At 46.2% G+C, this 14,203-nt stretch overlaps 1 protein-coding gene across 1 annotated transcript in view; it reads right to left on the reverse strand.

Annotated features, from left to right (window-relative positions):
- Positions 1 to 14,203, reverse strand: part of LOC137527447 (torsin-1A-like) — a 40,856-nt gene continuing 26,653 nt past the window's right edge. Inside the window, exons 6-7 of the mRNA XM_068247962.1 lie at positions 11,467 to 11,591; positions 1 to 317 (exon numbers count right to left, since the gene is read on the reverse strand). Of these exons, the coding sequence (XP_068104063.1) occupies positions 73 to 317; positions 11,467 to 11,591 (370 nt within the window). The 3' untranslated portion in view covers positions 1 to 72. The remainder of the gene's footprint in view (positions 318 to 11,466; positions 11,592 to 14,203) is intronic.

Below are 14,203 nucleotides of genomic sequence, written 5' to 3' on the forward strand. Positions count from 1 at the left end.
ATTTGCAGAGAATCAAGCAAATATTCATGCAAATACAGAGTTATGTTTGTATACTTTTGTCTTGATACATGGCTAGAGGTGACGGTCCAGTCTAGATGCTACCGTTGTACAGCCATAAAGGGAGAAAACTTCATGTTCTTCTGGGAAATAAATCATCTCACTAGCCACTCGGGATGCCAGATCATCATCTTCTTTAAGCCTACGTTGACTTAACTCTGCCATGACACATTGCTTTACGTGCCGGTATTCCATTGGGAGAAAGGGGACATAGTGATCGATCAGGTTCTTGGTGATTAATCCACTGTTAGAATACACACCTGGGAACAAAAACATTTTTACAAGAAATTAATTAGCAGAACTTAGGACTAGTTCAGCAACCACCGATCAGCTACCACTCAGCTCCTCAACATGCAACTGTATGAGACCAATCACATGGGTGGATGAGGTAGCCAGTTTCCAGGCATGGATCAACTGTTTGCCTACAAAGCAGTTAAAAACACAACACGTAACCTTTGGAAAGTGGTTTCCCCCCTAATGTCACAGGTTTTGCTATGGCACTGTTTAAAGGACCACTATTGCGAAAATTGTAACATTTAAAATACATGTTAACACATACAAATAAAAAGTAAGTTTCTTGCAGAGTAAAATGAGCCATAATTTACCTTTCTCCTATGTTGCTGTCACTTACAGTAAGCAGTAGAAATCTGACAGAACCGACAGGTTTTGGACTAGTCCATCTCTTCATGGGGAGTCTTCGCATGGCCTTTATTATTTCTAAAGAGACAATCCCTGAAAAGAATTTATATAAAGATGCAGACCGCCCTGCCCCCCCCCCCCTACCTGTTTGCCCTGAGAATACCCCATAAGGAGTTGGGTTAGTCCAAAACCTGTCGGCTCAGATTTCTTCTACCTACTGTAAGTTACAGCAACATAGGAGAAAGGTAATTTATGTCTCATTTTACTCTGGAAGAAATGTACTTCTTATTTGTATGCGTTTAAGTTATTTTAAATGTTTATGATTTTTGCGAGAGTGGTAGTATAGCCACCACCGCCACCTCTAACATCCCACTAATGGTAGCACCAGGGCCGGATTTGTACTTTAGAGAGAGATCTAAACAGCCACAGCTGCCGGAGACAGAAAAGGAAGCTTAGGTGCTGGAGGTGATCGGGGGGGGGGAGGGGGGGGAGGAATAATAGGCGGCAGGAGAAGCATCTGGCTACCTACAAGCAGTGGCGTAGCTAAGGAGCTGTGGGCCCCGATGCAAGTTTTACATTGGGGCCCCCAATGCACTCTATACATAACAATCGATATGGCGCACCAAAACCTGCCAATGGCAACGACAGTGTCAGAGGAGCAAGAAGGGGATGGGGAGCAGCTTGTTAATGATTACCAATATTCAAAGTATCTATATAAGTGATTATTATGAGCACAGGACCAATAGAATGCTAATACTGCAGCTGAGGGAGGGCCCTTTGGGGCCCTTCTGGCCCAAGGGCCCCGATGCGGTCGCAACCTCTGCATCCCCTATTGCTACGCCCCTGCCTACAAGGAGGCTTCAGCGCTGTAGGCGATCAGGGAGGTAAGTGGCAGATAGGCAGAGGCAGCTGCAGCAGTTCATCCAATCCCTGAATCCGTAGTTGCCCTCTATTTCCTACTCAGCTAATGCAGGGCAGCACGGGGGATGGATCGGGCTTAATTTTGTTGCGGTGCAGTATGCTTACTACCCCTCAGCCACCCCTTATTTAGACACTTTATCTGGCACTCTAGGCAACAGCCTATGTGACCTTGTCAGAATATAATCCGGACCTGGACAGCACAGACAGACAAAACCGATATGAAGTCATTTACAATGGTTAAGCTTCATACACCTGTACAAGGACTATAGCCAGGCAAGGATTGGGACTCAGTCCCTTGGGTAACATATTGGGGCCAGGGCTGTAGAGTTATGTTGCTAGTCTGCAGACTAGCGACGTATGGAGAGAGAAGGATGGCCGATGGAAATGTGCATGACGGTGTGGTGTGGAGCAGGCGGGGTGAGTAGGAGGACAATGCCCTTGGCCTTTGCTTGACCAACATGATCCATTACACAGATTGCTTGCTGCTGGGGCAACGAGTAGGATTGAGGCCACTGTACACACGTGATTAAACAGCACATGCGCAGTACTGTCACGCCGGCCACCGGGATGATGCGAGGCGGCCGGCATGGTGACGACTGACGTCATCTTCCCTGAAGAGAGAGCACGACACTCGGTCCCGGTGTCGCCGGGAGCCATTTCGGAGCAGGGCCTGGGAGATGGGCCAGAAGGACCCCGATGGACCTCCCGATCTATGGTGGGCTGCAGAAAGCCCCAGGTAAGTTCAGATTTTGTCTTTATGCACTGCTCGTAGTCCCTTTAAATCACTCTGCAATTGGAAATGTGCCAAAAAAATAGGTGACAAAGTATTGTGAAAATTATTCAAAGTACTTCCTTGCTTGCTGGTGGCTCAAACAAAAAACATTTTCTGGATAAGGTGCGAAAATTTTCTTAGGAGAAAATTTAGGAGAAAAAATGAGATGAATAAAGGCCCAGATCTGATGAGTTCTCAGCTAGGAGTTGGGGGGACATCTGGAATTCAATTCATATAGCCCAGATCAAATAATCATATTACCTTGTTAACCATAGATATTAATTCCCTGATAGGAGGTGCAGCAGATCTCTTCCAGTCATAACTGGATCATCCTCAAGGCAACCTCACTAGCCAGGTGCCTAGGGCCTCAAGAGTGCCCCCATCACGTATTACCAAAAAAGCCAGGTGGCCATCAGGGGTGGGCCAAAGTTGATTCTTTTCTTGTCTATTGCCTTATTTCCTCTTAATCCATCTCTGATTAAGTTTGCAGCATTTAAAGGACAACTGTAATGAGAGAGATATGGAGGCTGCCATATTGATTTCCTTTTAAGCAATACCAGTTGCCTGGCTGTCCTGTTGATCCTCTGCCTCTGATGCTTTTAGTCACAGACCCTGAACAAGCATGCAGCAAATCAAGGTTTTCTGACATTTTTGTCAGATTTGACAAGATTAGCTGCATGCTTGTTTCTGGTGTTATTCCGACACTACTGAAGCCAAATAGACCAGCAGGGCTGCCAGGCAACTGGTATTGTTTAAAAGGAAATATGAAAGCCTCCATTTACTTCTCACTACAGTTGTCCTTTAACAGGTGGAGGATTACACTTTGCTACGGCCAGTGAGCGGAGGGCTGCACCTGTGACTGAAACAAGCAGAGTGGACTTTGGCCTATCTAACCGAGGGGTAACCTGGAGGTGGTGGAGAAAGCCCACACAGGCACCTATGGATGTTGTATGCAAGTCAACTAACATTGCCCCGCTTACATCAATGCTGCTGAAAATGTGTTAGCGATAGTTACCGTTATAGGAACGGTTGAGCACTTGGCATTGTGCCCACTGAGACCCGGAGATATGTTACCTATACTTATTGCCTTCAGAGGAGTGAGATTAAAGCTAATTTGTGCACTTTACTGTTAGAACTCCTGGGAGTATAATGGGCTTGATGTGTATGCTGATGTGAATGCTGCTAAGAGTGACACAGCCAGTGTGCAGTTAGGTACGGTGACCATACGTCCCGCTTTACCCGGGACAGGTCCCGGATTCGGGGTCCCCTGTCCCAGGCTGCATGAGGTCCCGGGAAACGTCCCGCTTTTAGCCATGGGACGTCCCGGCCTCGGGACTCTGGCCACCGTCCATTGCATGAACTGGTCGCAGCGTCTAATAGACGCTGCACCAGTTCATAGCCCGCAGCCCCGCTCCAGCCTGCATAGTCTTCCGGCAGGCAGAGCAGGGCTACGGGAACATGGTGTACGAAGCCCTGCATTGGAGACTATTTGTGTCTCTAGTACAGGGCTTCAGGCGCCATCTTCCCGTAGCCCTGCTATTCTATTCAGCGCGGGAGATTGTAGGAGCAATATCTCCGGGGGAGCTGCGCGCCAGAGGCCGGCCAGGAGAGGAGACCTCTGCCAGGTGAGTAAATTCCTTTTTTTGCAGGTGACGTGTTGCCCACTGCATTATTTTCCTCTAAAATGTTGCCCACTGCATTATTTTCTGCTAAAATGTTGCCCACTGCGTTATTTTCTGCTAAAATGTTGCCCACTGCGTTATTTTCTGCTGAAATGTTGCCCACTGTGTTATTTTCTGCTGAAATGTTGCACACTGCGTTCTTTTCTGCTGAAATGTTGCCCAAATTGCGTTGTTTTCTGCTGAAATGTTGCCGAAATTGCATTTATTTTCTGCTGAAATGTTGCCCACTGCGTTATTTTCTGCTGAAATGTTGCCCACTGCGTTTTTTTTCTGCTGAAATGTTGCCCAAATTGTGTTTATTTTCTGGTGAAATGTTGCCTAAATTGCATTTGTTGTCTGCTGAAATGTTGCCCAAATTGCATTTGTTGTCTGCTGAAATGTTGCCCAAATTGCGTTTATTTTCTGCTGAAATGTTGCCCAAATTGCGTTTGTTGTCTGCTGAAATGTTGCCCACATTGCGTTTATTTTCTGGTGTCTGGGGTAACTGTTGCTGCATTTATTATTTAAAATAGTTGGCTATATTTGCTGCTTTGGGGTTACGGTTACGCTCCGCCCATACAATGTCATGGCCACACCCATTCTTACGCTCCCGATCCCCCCCCACGCCCCATTTTTCGGCAACCCTTCCCCCCATTCCCCTTCCCCCCGTCCCAGGTTGGACCTAGAAAAATCTGGTCACTGTAAGTTAGGCTATAACAACTGTTGCCTATTTTAGAAGCGGTTTGAGTGTGGTGCTTTAGAGATTACTTATAAATACATTTTTATAAGTGTTATAAGGACACCTGTGGGACCTTTATTTGTTGCATACTGTATTTTTACCACAGGTAGGCTCCCCTATATAGGGGTAAACACAGAGGCGTAACAATAGGGGATGCAGGCCCTGCACCCGCGGGGGGGGGGGGGGCAGGGGCCCCTCTGGGGCTCGCTCAGGGCTGTTTTGGGGGGGTAGGAGGTGTCGCAGCATGAGGGGAAAGCATTGCACATCGGTGGGGAGAGAGGACAGTCCCCCTCTCCCTCACCTCAGGCTCTCCCCTTTGCTCTCCCCTCCATCATCTATTACTGGCAGCGGCGCGCGGCAGCTATACATACCTCCATCAACCGCGGAGGTCTCCAATCTCTAAGTGCTTCACGCTACTTCCTGTTTAAACAGGAAGTAGCGTGAAGCACTTACAGATCAGAACTTCTGGCGGTGGATGGAGGTGTCCTGTCTGCCGCCGCTGCTGCCAGTAATAGATGCTGGAGGGGAGCGCAGAGGGGAGAGCCCGAGGTGAGGGAGGGGGGGGCTGTCCCCCCTCCCCACCGATGTCCTATGCTTTCCCCTCATGCTGCAACCCCTCCTACCCCCCCAAAATGGCCCTGAGCAGGCACTCAGGGGGGCATCCATATTCTTGCAGGGGGACCCGGTGACTTCTAGTTACGCCCCTGGGTAAACATTTCTATTAATTAACTGGAGCACTTGATACTTTTGTGTAATTTAGGAGGATTACAGCCTTTGATAGGATAATCTGGTTAGGTGAAACAGAATCTCCCAAAGCTTACATTATTGGGGGAAATGTTATTTGTAAGATCTAGAATTATGTCCTAGTATTTTCTAATAACGGGGCAGCTCCAAAACATATGCAAGACTATCCCTTTAAGACCGCAATCTTTCCAGCGAACTTGGTCTCCTGAATGGAAGAGCTGATTGAGATAGAATTTTTCAGTCTAAGAATCTTTTGGGATCATTCCACTGATAACGTTTCCCCTAAATCACGTGTCGAACTCCAGGCCTGGAGGGCCAGATCCATGCCAGTGTTTAGGATGGATTGAGAAAGAAAGGAATGTGTTCGACCTGATGGACCACACCTTTCCTGATTCAGACCCATCATTTAATTTGAGCCGTATCAAAAATGTGTGAGGATCTCGGCCCTCGTAGGACCGGTTTGACATACCTGCCCTAAATCCAGTCATCATCAGGGGGGCCTTGTAAGTTGGCCAAGAAGAATTTGCTTATAACGATATGAAATCGAGTATTGAATACATTGCATTTTACAGCAGAAAAGGCTAGTGATAGCTCTAGTGTTCATGATACTGGTTTTGATTTGGTGACAAAATTGGGCATGTCTCCAAAGATCAAAAGGAAATGACCCATGTTCGCCCCTCAGCTCCTTCAAAGATCTTGGTCTATCCTTGTTATACTCACGCTTCCTTGCTCCAAGGCTGGTGTCCTCCTCTTTGTGCATGCGTCACTGGCCGCAGGTTAACTGTGGCAGGGGGCCTGTGCACACATTAGCGGCGTGATGTAGGACTTTGCACGCGCATGAGCAAAGTTTTGCGTACGCACAGGCATGGAACCTGTAATTTTATGCCAAAAATCAGTAGAGAAGTGTATATAAGGCCACTCTCCTTTCATCCGGTGCTGTTCGTTTTGACAGCTAGCGTTGGTTCCTGTATTCCCTACTGCCACCAAACCTTGCCTTTAGTGATACTCCTGTTGTGACCTGGCCTGCCTAACAACTCTTGTATCTCTCTCTCCTGGTTTGACTCCTGCCTGTGACCGTGACTACACTGCCTGCCTTGACTCTCTGTCTGGATACTCAACCCTCTGCCTGAATATTGACTACTCTTGCTAGCGAGGTGGCCTAACCTGAGAGATCTACCTGCTTGCTAAGGTCCAAAAAAGCCTGACTCCAAGCCATGTGGAAGAAAGGAAACCTTCTATAAGGACAAGGGAGGGAAGGCGGGGGCACTCCAGAAGCCCAGTTCAGTAGAGAATTTAGGAGAACCTACTGCTGCAGGGTGTGTCTTATCCAGTTAATTTTGTTTCTCATGGTCCTGCAGATGCCTTTTTGGCAAACTCCAGATTGCCATGTGCCTTTTACTAAGGAATGGCTTCTGTATGGCCACTCTATCATACACACCTGATTGGTGGCTTTCTGCAGGAATGGTTTTCCTTCTGGAAGGTTCTCCTCTCTCACAGTGGACCTCTGGAGCTCTGACAGATTGACCATTGGGTTCTTGGTCACCTTGCTGACTAAGGCCCTTCTCCCCCGTTCACTCAGTTTAGGTGGCTGGCTAACTCTAGGAAGAGTCTGGTGGTTTTGATGATGTTCGGATAATGCAAGCCACTGTGCTTATTGGGACCTTCAAAGCAGCTGAAATGTTTCTGTAACCTTCCCAGATTTATGCTTCAAGACAATCCTGTTTTGGAGGTCTACAGACAATTACTCTGACTTCATGCTTGGTTTGTGCTCTGACATGAACTGTCAACTGTGGGACCTTATATAGACAGGTGCAGGGGCGTAACTAGAAATCACTGGGCCCCCCTGCGAATATTTGGATGGGGCCCCCCCATAGGTGCCAAATAATCGTAATGGGGCAGCGTTTCACTGTAAATTAATTGTAAAGTGGGCAGCATTTTACCAGACAATCGTAATGTGGGCCAGAAAATCGTAATTGTGGGCAGAGTTCACCAGAAAATCGTAATGTGGGCACCAGTCACCAGAAAATAGTAACGTGAGCAGCAGTCACCAGAAAATTGTAACGTGGGCAGCATTCACCAGACAATCGTAATGTGGGCAGCGTTCACCAGAATATCGTAATGTGGGACAGAAATCGTAATGTGGGCAGAGTTCACCAGAAAATTGTAACATGGACAGCATTCACCAGACAATCGTAACTTGGGCAGTGTTCACCAGAAAATCGTAATGTGGGCCAGAAAATCGTAATGTGGGCAGCGTTCACCAGAAAATCGTAACGTGGACAGCATTCACCAGACAATCGTAACGTGGGCAGTGTTCACCAGAAAATCGTAATGTGGGCCAGAAAATCGCAATGTGGGCAGCAGTCACCAGAAAATCGCCATGTGGGCAGCAGTCACCAGAAAATTGCAATGTGGGCATCAGTCACCAGAAAATCCTAATGTGGGCAGCAGTCACCAGAATATCGTAATGTGGGCAGCAGTCACCAGAAAATCCTAATGTGGGCAGCAGTCACCAGAAAATCCTAATGTGGCAGCAGTCAGTCACCAGAATGTCGTAATGTGGGCAGCAGACACCAGAAAGTCGTAATGTGGGCAGCAGACACCAGAAAATCGCAATGTGGGCAGCAGTCACCAGAAATCGCAATGTGGGCAGCAGACACCAGAAAATCATAATGTGGGCAGCAGACACCAGAAAATCGTAATGTGGGCAGCAGACACCAGAAAATCGCAATGTGGGCAGCAGTGACCAGAAAATCGTAATGTGGGCAGCAGGCACCTGAAAATCGCAATGTGGGCAGCAGACACCTGAAAATCACAATGTAGGCAGCAGACACCAGAAAATCGCAATGTGGGCAGCAGTCACCAGAAAATCGTAATGTGGGCAGCAGACACCAGAAAATCGCAATGTGGGCAGCAGACACCTGAAAATCGTAATGTGGGCAGCAGACACTAGAAAAAAAATGCACCTGTGAAAAAAAAACAATTCACTTACCTGACAGAAGTCTTCTCCTCTCCCGGCATCTGGCTCGCAGCTCCCCGAGTCCTCCTGCAGCACATCTCCCGCGCTGACAGGAAGAGTGCAGGGCTACGGCAAGATGGCTGCCGAAGCCCTGTACTAGAGACACAAAGTCTCCAGTGTAGGGCTTCTTCGGCGGCCATCTTGCCGTAGCCCTGCTCTGCCTGCCGGAGACTATGCAGGCTGCTGGTGGAGCGGGGCTGCGGGCCGGGGAATGAACTGGCGCAGCGTCTATTAGACGCTGCGGCCAGTTGAGCACCTTGCTGGGGGGTCCAGAGCAGCGCTCCCCCCACGGACAGTGAGCGGGCCCCAGAGCAGCCCCGGGCGGCCGGGCCCCCCTGCGGCTGAGAGAGTCGCATCCCCGGTAGGTACGCCGGTGGTGACAGCCTTTCCTCCTCCGGGCCCCTGACTTGCTAGGGGCCCCCCTGCAACTGCAGGGGCTGCAGGGTCTATTCCTACGCCCCAGGACAGGTGTGTGCCTTTCCAAATCATGTCCAATCAACTGAATTTATCACAGGTAGAGTCTAAGGGCCAGATTTATCAAAGCATTACCGACAGTTTTTTCTTCTAAAACTGTTTTAACCAGCAGAAGAACAGTTCTGCATGATAGTAAGAACCTTCCCAAAGCCTATGTAATAGTGGCAGTTTAGGCTGGATTTCTAGAGCTACACTACAGTTAAGAAAAGTGCAAATCCATTCCTTAACTGCTGCAGATAAGAAGTGCTCATTAGCAGTTCTAAAGACAGTGCAGACTAGATGTGATTTGTGAAGGGCTCCTCCCCCCTCACTCAGAGCTTGCTGACTGCAGGTGTGTTGGTTACCTCAGCAACAGCAATTCCCCTCACACACTTCACTGCGTGAGACACCTTCCTAGCTCCTTCTAGTCCTTACAGTTTAAGAAGGAATATGCACTGTCTAGTGATTTCTTAGGATGTCTGAGACAGTTCTGCATGGATTTCTAAAAACCTACTAATATTTTGTCTCAGACATTATTGATAAATCTGGCCCTAAATTAACCTGCAGAAAAATCTCTAAGATGATCAGAGGAAACCGAGTGCACCTGAGCTCAATTTTGAGCTTCATGGCAAAGGCTGTGAATACTTAGGTACATGTGCTTTTTCATTTCTTTTATTTTTAATAAATTAGCAAAAATCTCAAGTAAACTTTTTTCATGTTGTCATTATAGGTTGTTGTGTGTAGAAATTTAAGGTAAAAATGAATTTAATCCATTTTGGAATAATGCTGTAACATAACAAAATGTTGAAAAAGTTATTCGCTGTGAACACTTTCCAAATGCACTGTAAGTTTGAGGACACCCAAGGAAAAGCAAGATGTGTACTGAAATCAGTATTGTTATAACAGATTAAATTGTAGACCATATAAATATAATATGAGAAAGAAATTCAAATAAAGATTGGCTGTTCATCAACAAAATCCCAAAGTTTTTATACTGCTAGTTAGGATAGCAAACATGTTGATAGCACACTGAGGGCAGCTGTGATTGGCCTGTCGCACAGGTAAATGTTCTCTGTGGACTAAAGGTGCGTACACACGCACTACAAAAGGAAACGACGGGTCCGTGGACCCTTCCGCTGGGCGGTCTTTAGCCGACAGTAGTGCGTGTGTACGTGATGTCAGCGGACTGATAAGGCTGTTTCTGAACGATCCGCTCAGCGTATCATTCAGAAACAGTCTTATCAATCCGCCCACAGCGCGTACACACGCGCATACTGTCGGCTAAAGACCGCCCAGCGGGAGGGTCCGCGGACCCGTCATTTCCTTTTGTAGTGCATGTGTACGCACCTTATCTAAACATGCATAACTATTTTGCCTTGGATCTATTTTGATGCAGTGATCATTCCAAACATTAGCTTGTGCATGACAGATTTATCAGGATTAGGTAGTGTCTGTGGATATATTGTGGTATGGACATACCAATATTTCTGCTCTTGATGATTCATGTGCACTGCTGCCTCCAGTGGCATAACTACAATTCATGGGGGCCCCCCAGTGAAACGTTGACGGTGCCCCCCCCCCCCCCCCCCCCATAACATAACAAGTGTAGCCACAAAAACACCTGATCTGAAATATAGTCCCCTGTATCAGAGGAAAAAAAGGTTAGTAATTGGTAACCCCCACAGCTCGGGGCCCTCCAATCGCAGGGGCTGCTGCCCTCTAGTTATGCCGCTGCGTGCCCCCTTGTGAATCTCAAGAAAAATCTTTTTTTTAATATGTTTTACGTATATGAATATATATTGTTAAAGAATATATATATATATATATATATATATATATATATATATATATATATATATATGAGAGATTATATTTATTGTGTCCTGATTATTTGCCCTGTTCTCAGGGCCGGGCTGAGGCAGAGGCGAAGTGTATGAGGGGGCGCACAAGTCACTCAGCTATCATTCCCCTATTGTGTTTTAATCAGAGAGAAATACGAAAAGGGGATACATGGCAGTGACTGCAAGCCAGGTAACAAAAGATTTAGGTGTTGTCGGGGGGGGGGGGGGGGGGAGGGAGGAGCCTCTTAGTCTAATAGCAATCAGTGTGTGACGGCTGGGGTGGGAGGGATGGAGGGGCGCACTTTGGTGTCTCAGCCTTGGGGGCTGGAGGACCTTGTCCCGGCTCTGCTTGTTCTCCTGGTACAGGGATAGCCATATCCATGCCAGTGTTTAGGATGGACAGAGAGATGGAGAAATGTGTTCTGCTTGATGAACCACCTTTCCCGATTCAGTTCCATTAATTAATTTGAGCTTTGTCAAAAAAGTGTGAGGACCTCGGCCCTCAAGGACTGGAGTTGGGCATCCCTGTTCTAGTATATTGGGCCTCAGACTTTTTGGTAATATTGATCTTCACTCAGAGCTTTTATTTCCTTGTAATAATGCCATAAGAAAACACTTACTGCTTTGGTTGGACAATTCAGCATGGAGAACAGATGCCAGGTCTTCCAGACAGATATCCTCTCTCCTCTTCCCAGCCATCCAAAAGTCTAAAGCAACTTTATTGATTGCAACACTCCCTTCATAGCTGAAGAAGATAAATTTGATTATTTTTCTTTTGCGCCTTTCCAATGTTTCTTGGCACATACTTCCAAATTTAAACAGAAATACCACTTTTGTTTACAAATTCTATGCCTTTCCTTCAGTTCTATACATTACAAGGAATAACATCTAATATACACGTGGAACCGCGCCGAATCATAAAAAGTCCACCTAAAATAGAATGAAAAGAAATAAAGTGAAGTAAGATAAATTGGTTTGCAGTCTCAGAAAGGTCCCAGAAACGCGTACATCAAAAAAGGGCGTCTGGAAAAAAGGGCGCGTGGTGTAAACGATAAGCAGTATTATCGTTTATAAAAATATTGTGTAGAATTTCGTTTACAAATAGTGTTTTAACAATTTATAAATCATTAAATAATGTGTATGAAATCAGCAATTCTTAAAACGTTAATCTTTCCTGTTTGTAAACTGAAACTTATAATTACGTTTGTTAAAAAAACAGTAATATTTGTTTAAACATTATAATTATATATTGTTATGAATAATCTTGATTTATCGTTTATTATTATAATAAAATGTGAAAACATTGTTTATAACAATGATATTAATATAAGTACATTCATAATAACTGTTGATTAGTATTATTAAAATTGTACTAAAACTATACCTAACCCTACTCTCACACAGAACCCTCCCTGTACCTATCCCTAACCCCTAGACCCCCTGGTGGTGCCTAAACCTAAGACACCTGTAATGATCGCTGCTGCAGCAGGTGTTGCTGGAAGTAGTAGTGCTGCAGCTCAGGCAGTTCTGATGTCTTTCCATGCAAGCTGCATAGCTTTGTCTGTCTTTCCCTGCTGTCAGCTTGTGACTGATTATCATTCACCTGTGTGGGAATCTGCATGTCTGCTCCCATTAGATGACCTCAGTATAAAGATCTGCTTCCTGCAGGGTTTCCTTGGGTTTTCATAGCTTCAGTTTGAGCCTGTCTTGCTGTCGCTTCAGCCCCGTTCGTGTTTCTTGTTCTAAAAGATACTTTGCTGGTTTTGCATCATATATTGGTTCATTGCCCATATATATGCATACCAGCACGTTTATTATTTTCCTTGTATTCGTGTTACGTTGATACATCAGTGTCGCTGATGTATACGTACACTAACTGTTTATATCCTGTGTGCAGTTAGTCAGCTTTCCAGCACGTTTTGGTAGTTTGCGCGTATCGTGAGCACCCGTGCTGAGCTAGTACCCTGCTCCTGGTCCTGTTCGTGGATTGCGTTCATCTCTGCGAGGAGATAACGAATCCTTCTGAATCCTGTCCTGTTACCGTTTGTGGATTGCGTTCATCTCTGCGAAGAGATAACGAATCCTTCTGTATCCTGTTCTGTTACTGTTTGTGGATTGCGTTCATCTCTGCGAAGAGATAACGAATCCTTCTGAATCCTGTTCTGTTACCGTTTGTGGATTGCGTTCATCTCTGCGAAGAGATAGCGAATCCTTCTGAGTCCTGTTCCCTGTATTACTCCAGTCCTAGTCAGCGTTCCTGCTTATGTCATATATCGGTTCATTGCCGATATATACATATGTTAGTCAGACGTTACAAATAGTTTCATTGATAGCTGTAATTGTAATACGCTAGGAATACATACTAATTGTATATTTGCCTGTGTTACGTTCATCTATCTTGATCCTGCTGTTTCCTGACTATCCTGTCCTGTCTTTGTGAGGCACGCCATCGCCGCAACGCATTGGCTGCCTCATTCCAGTCTGTGTTATTGTGGACGCTTGCTGTCACTAAGTAGTGGCTAGTTAAGCAAGCGTTCATTCTGTTTACCTGTCCTGATCTCCTCAGTTCTGGTTTATGCGCTCAGCGCTACTTTGCGCTGAGACGTTGTGGCGAGGGCATTGTTTGTAGCTGTCGGATCTGCACCGGCTCTGTGCGCCACAATCTCCTATTGGAGTCAGTCCTCCCCTCCACTATACTAGGGATAGCCTGTTTCCTTGTGCTAGTGTGTGTACCTCCTCCACGTCAGCTCATGCGTTGCATGCTGACTGTGAAGAATACACCACCGAGCCTTACAACACCCCTTGTGGTGCCTAAACCTAAGACCCTCCTGGTGGTGCCTAAACCTAAGACCCCCCTGGTGGTGCTTAAACCTAAGACCCCCCTGGTGGTGCTTAAACCTAAGACCCCCCTGGTGGTGCTTAAACCTAAGACCCCCCTGGTGGTGCCTAAACCTAAGACCCCCCTGGTGGTGGCTAAACCTAAGACCCCCCTGGTGGTGCCTAAAACTAACCACCCAAAGCCCTCCATGTACCTATCCCTAACCCCTAGACCCCCTGGTGGTGCCTAAACCTAAGACCCCCCTGGTGGTGCCTAAATCTAAGACCCTCCTGGTGGTGCCTAAACCTAAGACCCCCCTGGTGGTGCCTAAACCTAAGACCCCCCTTGTGGTGGCTAAACCTAAGACCCCCTATGGATAATAAATGTTTTACAAACATTAATAAATAAAACATTTAAATAAAAAAATTTAAATCATTTTTTTGGGTGGATAATAATGTTTTAGAAATGTTTTACAAATAGTGATTGTAAAAAATATATTGCAATTTACGTTAGGTACTGATCGCTTTATTTTGTGAATA

The sequence above is a fragment of the Hyperolius riggenbachi genome, chromosome 8 (assembly GCF_040937935.1).
Source record: "Hyperolius riggenbachi isolate aHypRig1 chromosome 8, aHypRig1.pri, whole genome shotgun sequence".
In the NCBI taxonomy this organism is placed as follows: Eukaryota; Metazoa; Chordata; class Amphibia; order Anura; family Hyperoliidae; genus Hyperolius; species Hyperolius riggenbachi.